The sequence below is a fragment of the Biomphalaria glabrata genome, chromosome 1 (genome assembly GCF_947242115.1).
Source record: "Biomphalaria glabrata chromosome 1, xgBioGlab47.1, whole genome shotgun sequence".
NCBI classification, from domain to species: Eukaryota; Metazoa; Mollusca; class Gastropoda; family Planorbidae; genus Biomphalaria; species Biomphalaria glabrata.
The window spans coordinates 50,055,305-50,063,745 of record NC_074711.1 but is presented as its reverse complement, the minus strand read 5'-3'; the positions used below and the strand labels follow the sequence as shown (position 1 = coordinate 50,063,745).

At 33.4% G+C, this 8,441-nt stretch overlaps 1 protein-coding gene across 1 annotated transcript in view; it reads right to left on the bottom strand.

Moving 5' to 3' along the window:
- Positions 1-342: 342 nt before the first annotated feature.
- Positions 343-8,441, bottom strand: part of LOC106074141 (lamin-B1-like) — a 31,989-nt gene continuing 23,890 nt past the window's right edge. Inside the window, exon 11 of the mRNA XM_056041458.1 lies at positions 343-4,283. Coding sequence (XP_055897433.1) covers positions 4,251-4,283 — 33 coding nt within the window. The 3' untranslated portion in view covers positions 343-4,250. The remainder of the gene's footprint in view (positions 4,284-8,441) is intronic.

Here is an 8,441-nt window from a genome sequence, read left to right as displayed (position 1 = left end):
CAGCACAACGACCAAGCGCACTTTACTTTCCCTAAGTAAAGTCAGGTACCCATTAGAGCTGGGTGGACTCGTGGGGAGCCCTAAAAACCCGAATTTCAAAAACTCAGCCATCACCAAGATTCGAACAACGCCCCGTCTCAGCCTCAAACAAAATCCAATTCCTGGCACCTATATTATGTTATGGACCTTCCTGCGTGGCATTCCGAGTTGTTCTCACCCAGCAATAAATGCCAGTATGCATTGGTAACCATTTCTGATGAAACAATTTGTAAGGTGTTGTCTTGTTTAAGTAATAGATCTACAGTTGAAGTAGATAAGTTCTGTGAGATCAACACAACACACTTTTGTTTTGCTACACACTATTTTATTGTGAGATTGTTGTTTAAAATATGAATGGAGTTTAATAATAGATAAAGATGATTGGATAACCATGAAGGCATATTGCTTAAACTAAAAGTCAAACATCCATGTAATACAAACATGTTTCTGCAAACTACTTCAATGTGATCCAACAGTTTAGTCATTATTTCCTTGAACACGGGACTGCCTATGAACTAGTGATCAAGATTGTATTACAATAATTATACAAGTACCAGTACTGTATTACAAGGACACACCAAGGATGTTCACACAAACTAGAACAAGATGATGACTAATTACAAGAGTGTAGGTAAATCCACTATATTGAGATACATGTAGACTACATACAAAGCAGGAGTCAACGCAAAAGGAAAAATAGAAAATATTCCCATATGCAAGAGATTTTTAAAATACAATGACATAAAAATGCAGCTATATGTTTAAGTTACAAAAAAAAATCACACACACATACAAGGCTTACTAGTTTAAGACAAACATTTGTACAGTAGCCTAGTTCAATTGACTTAACTTGCAACTGTGTTTCAAATTAGAATGCAGAGAAATGGACAGTCAAATTGTGAATACATGTGAGTCAAAACAATATATTAAAAAAAAAAAAAAAAACAGTGGTTATCAAAATATCAAGTCTTTCTATTAAAAAAATAGTTTCACCAATTTCAGTTAACAGTGCTTGACCAAAGAACCCAAATGACAAGTTTCAATATATGAATTCACACAGATCAATACACTTAAGTCTATTGCATGAGTTGCACTTTTTATGAGATAATGGCAGAAATGGTCTGTACATGGAAATCACAGAAGATGGGAGGGGACAAAGTAGAGGACAAGAGAGAGAACTGAATTCAACAAATAAAATGTTCAAATAGTTGCTCAAGTAAGGAGGCTTTTATTGGATTCACCATGAATGTATTCAAAACAAATATATATATAGTTCAAAACTAAATAAAAACAGGTTCATGTTTTATATCTTCCTAAACGTTTTGATTGAACTCTACATGAAACTGATGTGTATAAATAATGAAAAGAAGACATTTACAAGTAGCACTTACTTGCAACTTTGAAAAGGTTAGAACAATGAAATATAAGAATCAATGAGATGACACTGAGACTTGCTGCCTATTTGCACAGAATATAAAAGTATCATATGTTTGCACCTAACATCACACAATTCAATACAAAAAGGCTTTACATTTTCTTTTTGTGGTAAATACGCTGAAGAGTTAAAAAATGAACCAAGAAATAATTGAGATTTGTTTTTCCTTGGCAGAAACAAAAACAAGTTTGGAACAATGAAATGAAGTCAATGGAACTGTGACAGCAAGATAAAGCACCTTTCTCCCAGCAATTAGAAGCAGCAGAAAAAGTTGGAGGGTACAATGTGGTCAACAGGATCTAGCTAATGCATTCAAATTGGTCATTTAAATGGTGTCAAGAAACAACTATTTATTTTCTTACAACTGTTTCATGACTTGCAAGGAATATAATTTGATCGTGACAGAACAAGTATCAGAACATGAAAATGTAAATCAGTATAGGAATGAGAAAAACATGTTTATTTTGTGAATTAATAAGTTAGACAAAAAAATAGGATAGACTGATTTACTACTTTTATTTCTTAAACAAAATTGACAGTAACAAGTAATTCAAAACTGTAAAAAAAAACAACTAAGCCTTAACAAAACAAAACTATACCCCCCCCCCCTTTTCCATTGTACATGACAAATGAACCCACATTTGTTTCATGAACCCCATTATTTGACAAAAGGCACTGACATATAACTAAGTACACAACCCTGTTCTAGTTATTAGATCAACATTTGGACAGATAAACCAGTACATTAAATAATGTTCAATTCAAATGATGCAAAATAACACAAATAGAAACAAAATATAGGGTTAAAAAAAAAAAAGATATGCATTTGAACTTTAATATGCCACCAGAAACAACCTAATCTAATCACTAAGAAATAAAGCATTCACAATTTTTAATTTTTATAGTTTTAGCTATAAAAACTAAATATATTCCAGTAGCTAATATATTAAAATTATGATATATAACTATATTTTAAAGAGATTCATTAATCTATAGGTTTATTTATACTCTTAAAAGAAGATGTAAAAAGAAAAAAAAAGGTTAAAAACTAAAATGAATTGTGATTATAGCCAACATAATAGTCAAAAAAATATATGAGGCTAGTATACTTTAAAGTAATTTCAATAAAATGGTATAAAAATATTGCCTAAAATTAGAATATTAAACAATTTGACATAGAAAAGCAGAGCATTGGAATGAAAAATATACCTGTCTATGCTTCCTTTAAAAAAAACTGGTTTTTGTGTTACTTCTGATAAACATTGAACTTTTAAAATTTTAATACTTATTAGTTAATGTCAAAAATCATTTAAAAAGGTAAATTACTTTTAACCTTGGCTTCATATTATTTAGCATAATATAGATAAGAAACAGTTATGCCAGCTTGTAAATTAATAGGTGGTCCATAATCACAATAATGGTTAGAATAAAATAGTTAAATAACATTGTTTTGTTTTTAATAAATAAAAAAAAATCAATTTTTGAATTATGTATTTATCTGACAACAAAATGAACACAACTGTATGTGTGGGCACTTAAAATGACAAGTTAAAATCAAATCAGTTTATTTTTTTTTTTACTTAATTAGAACATACAAGAAAACAAAAATGGAGCTTCAAATAAAAATCTGATAGAGACTAAAAAGCATTGTGCTTAATGAGATAATTAAAATCTATTTGGATACAATGGCATTTAAAAAAAAAAAATTCTCTAACATTCTAAGAGTGACAAAGTATGAGATTAGGGTTGAAGTAGACCATAGACAACTCAATTTTAATCATTACTAGTTAGGACATTAACAATTTATTTGAAACATGACACATAGTAGCTGTTCAAGAATCTCAAATGTTATATAAACAAAAGAACAGAGGAGACATACATTATGCAATTTTGTTTTGTATATACATGTCTAATCTAGTCTGAAATATTATAGAGATGTGAACAACACTTGAGTTTGTGCAGATTTGTTGTTGTCACACTACACAGGTTAGGATTCAAAGAGTAGAACGAACCTTATTACAAGTGACTGGAATTTTCTTCATTTTTAATTTGGTGACATTTTTGGATCTAACAGTGAATACAAGTTTTGCATTATTTATTTATATTGTTTATTATAGGGCTTATTATTAAGAAATGCTGGAAGCTTTAAGACTATTCATATAATTTTATGTCTAAATTCCTATGCTAACCAACCAATTCTAAATGTGAGAAACTTTTAATTGCTACAAAGTAGTATTAATTTTACTTAATTGTAACCAAATACAATTTTTAAAAGCTACATCTCCAATGTTACAACAAGTTTAGTTACTAATTATTAATAATAGGTGTACACTTTCAATACAATGTGTGTTAACATTCAAAAATAGGCTTTTTTTTTTTTACTAGGGCATGTAAAACAAGAACTGTCACTTATGGATGGCATGAGTAAAAATGTGCTGTAATTTAAACAGATGTTTATCAATGGTTATGCACAATGATATTAAAAACTAAATTTAACAGGCTGCTGTATTCATAGCTGATTTAATTTACAGTTTGTTTTACAAGTAATAAAAAATTTTTTTATTAACATCCTTTATAGTATTGTAACTAAAAAGCTTATAATAATTAATTTGTTGACAATTAGACAAAACTAGATTAACATAAGTTTACAAAGAGATAATTTGAAAGGTATTTTGTTATAAAACATAATTTATTGAACAAATTCTACCTATAGCACCTAGATATGGTCTTTAGAATGCTCCCAGGAACTAGGAACTTTTAAAGCTACTCATGGACTTTACATCACCATACAGTTATCTTTATCTTGTGGCTGTTGACAGACAAACACAAATGTTAAAAATAATAATAAAGCTTAATTAATCTGGCTTATTTTGAACAGCGAGACTAACTTTATGGTTTGAAAAGGAAAAAAGAAACCACCACCATGCTACAAACTTAGATTAGCAGACATGCCTACATCCCCAAATGGAAATGTGTATTCCCAGACCTGTAAATGTGTATTTTGAGGGCCAAATGTGTATTTTCCTCATTATAAAGCAATATACTCAGGAAAGACTAAAAATCATTCAAGCAGGATTGCTGCATTTCGTGTATGTTTCCTGCTTGAATGATTTTTAGTCTTTCCTGAGTATATTGCTTTATAATGAGGAAAATACACGAAATGCAGCAATCCTAAAGTTTAGTCAAAAAGAACTCTCCTCTTGGTTAACAAAAAATCGAATCTAGATCTAGATCAGAAAGCAGCTTCATTAACAGTAGATTGGTTTTTAATGTGCATCTAAATCTAATAGGGCTAATATGAATGTGTGAATGTGAAATACTAGATACCTATACAAAGTTACAACTGCCAATTTTCCCCCCCTTTTTTATTTTAGATTCCATAAAGGATAAGATGGGAGATCAATAAATTTCTTTATGAGATGGCAGAAATTGCTGCTTTTGAGTAGATCTAAATCTATTTAGATCTAGTAAGATATCTAGATTTAGAGCCTTGAGCTACTAGTCCTAATCAGTAGTCTAAATCTATAATTAGATGTAGATATATATATATATATATATATATATATATATATATATATATATATATATATACTTTGATCTAGATTAGTTCTAAATCTAAGTCTAGTGGGCCTACACACCTTGTCACATCTAGATCTAGAAACTATAATCTAGACTAGAATAAGATTTACAGCTATATCTAAATCTATTTAGATCTAGATATTAATTCTAAATCTAGATTTACGTAAATTCTATTATAGATCTAGGTGCCTGACATCGTAAAATATCTTTAGTTCTAGATCCAGTCTAGATGAATTAGAACTATTCGATCAATGAATTCCCAATCAGCTTGAAGACTTCATATAAACTGACACAGTGAAAGGAACTCTGCTTTATTAAGATCAGTAAGATCAAGTAAACATTAAATAAAAGCTATCTCAGACCTGCCTACCAAAAAAAGTCCAAATGCGTAACACTGATGGTCAAAATGCGTATTTTGATACCAGAATGCGTAACACTTACGCGATCCACAATTTTGTCAAAAATATAATATATATATATATATATATGTAATATTAGATCTAGATGTCATGATTAGATCTACACTCTAAATCTAGATCAAAACGACAATAGAGATGATATCTAGCCTAGATCTGGATCTATGTCTATTTAATGAATATAATCTAGATCTGGGCTCAAGAGTATTACGATGCCGTGGATCTGCTACAAACGTAGGTCTACTCCAAACTTTTGATCTATTCTATACTAAGACTAAGAATCTAGTCTAGATCTAGACTAGATGGTAGTAGATGTTATCAATCTTCATCTAGATCTAGTCAATCTAAATCATACTACAACTAAATTGGATCTAGATTGTAGAGTAATGCAGAGAATCATGACTTAACGTAAAGACTATCTAGACTCTAGCTAGATCTATTCCTGTATAACAAGTTATCAAGATTCTAGATCTAGATTAGATATCTACAATGTCACTCAATGTGTTTTGAATCGATAGCACTTCGATATTTTTTTCTATACAAATGAATACTGGAATCAGGGATTTAACATAATTTCTACTAATGAACTTACAAAAAAAAAGTCACGTTGGTGTATCAGCTAACTGACGGTACCAACCGCACTCTCTCGTTCTTCATTTCTAGACTAGATTTAATGGCTATTAAGAACCAATCAATGTATAGATCTGGACACAATGTGTTCGCCCACCTTTTCTGTACCCTTCCCCCAAACAGGACGGCATAGCGTGACCTCTCGTAAGCTAGTCAAGAGAGGGAAAAAAAAAGGATACGAAATGCGCAACGCGACGGGTTAAATGCGTATTTGCGTACTGACGGTCATTTTTGGGAGATTTTGCATAATGGTAGGCAGGTCTGCTATCTCATGGTAGATCTAATAGGAATAGTCCATTTCCAGGCATTGACACACTAATCTATATATATATAATTAGCAACAACTACTTTAAAAAAAAATTATTATTTTTTTTTTGCTTTTAGAGGGGGAAATGCGTATTTTCAAATGATAAACCGCACTTTGCGTATTTTCATGTCCATTTGCGTACATGTGACAGGTGGGGAAATGTGATGTGTGTTTGGCGCGTTTATTGTCTAGGGGATGATTATTTTTAAAGCTATCACACACCAACCTATCAGCATATGAATCGGGAGCAGACACGCAACGAGACAAAGCAATAAAAGATAGATACAAAAGTTAAAAATGAAGAATATTTATTTACATAAATATACATATAAGAATAAAAAGGGGGAGGGTTTGCTTCTATCTCTAAATAATACTAGCTCTAATCATCACTCTTGCACCTAATAAGAGAGTATGTCACTTTGTCCTCTGACTTAGCTGGTATTCATGTTGATGTCGCAGCTGGCTGTGTCCTGGCTTGAGGTGGCGCTCTAGCGGATAGAGGGACGCCGGTGATATAGTTCTTGTGGAGTCTCAATCCCCAAAATCTAATATCTGTAGTGGGCACAGTAGGGCGGGTGGCCGGCTACAGTGGGCACAAGGTTACTGCGGGCAGAGCGGATCTGCCGTGGGCAGCGTAGTTGACAGGATATGTCCAGTGAGTTGCAGAGGGTTGGCGTAGCTATGACGTCTCACACAGATCTGAATCTATAGGGACGTCGCACCTAATAGCTTGACAGGTGGGCTGTTGAATAGGCGGGCAATGCCGATAGCGCCAAGTGGTAGAGTTGAGTAGATCTCAGTAGGCAAGTGCAATGCTGAATAGCACTAAGCACATAAATAGTAGGTGATTCTCGATAGCAAATAAATAGGCGATTAATCCAGTAGATAAATAGGCAGACACCTGAGGGAGGCTGCGGATAAATAAAGACAAGTTAGGACATGTCTCTCATGCATCTTATCGATGCCCTCGACTGAGGTGCATTCGTCAGATTGGTGAAATTGCTTTAGAGCACAATAGGGAGAGGATGACAAGTGGGATTGGGAAGATAGATGGCTGATAGTAGCAATATAAAAATGTACATAAAAGGGGAAATAATAATATAAAAATGTGCGTAGAAGGGGAGATAATAATCTCAAATAAACAACACAGGTGGATAGAGAAAGAGAGGGGGGGGGGGGGGGAATGGGCGGTGGTCAGCGACCCAGATGATTGTTTACATATGACCGTGGGTCGAGAACAATGGAGCGCGCTTGAATGGAGAGGGTGTCCGTTCAAGCGGCGCAACTCTCGTTAGAGTGAAATGACTACAGGGGAGACAATTCACTACAGGGGAGATAACTCGTATCTCTTTTCTAGACGCAGTATTAGTGCGCTAGTAAAATTATCACGGTTGTCAGCCGAGATAAAGAAAATAAAATAAGATGTACAAATATATACATGGTTGCATCAACGATCAATTGAGCAACATAGCATTAACAGGGTAATGCAGTACACAAATAAATACATAGAACATGTTTATATTTCCTACTTACGCCAGTGAGGAATACACAATGCACTAATTAAATATAAATGAACTAAGCAAAATACACATGATAATATCCAATGGAAATATACACAGAGTAATTAAGATGGAACTTGTGATTAAGTTCGGCTTACCACCAGGTATTCCTCTAGGAGTGAGAATAAATGATATAGTCCAGACTCGATAGCTCAGCTCGAATGAGAAAGAGAGAGTCTGACTCGATTTAATTTACCTTATATACAAAGGCCTGGAAAATGTGGGCGGACACAGGAAATGTCCTAGGCTTAGAATTATCTTACACGTGGGTGAAGTCCGACAAGGGATGGGATTCGCACATTGGGAGGTCAATGGGCGTGTTTGTCCTCGTGGTCTCCTAGATCAAAGAGAGACATAGGAGAAAAGGGGGGGGGGGGAGGGGTGACTTGCATTCCACACAAGGTGGTGTCCACTGCGGCTGTCAGACATCCTGCCGATAAGATCAAAGTCTGTGCGTATCTTTGCCCCGGTCAAGG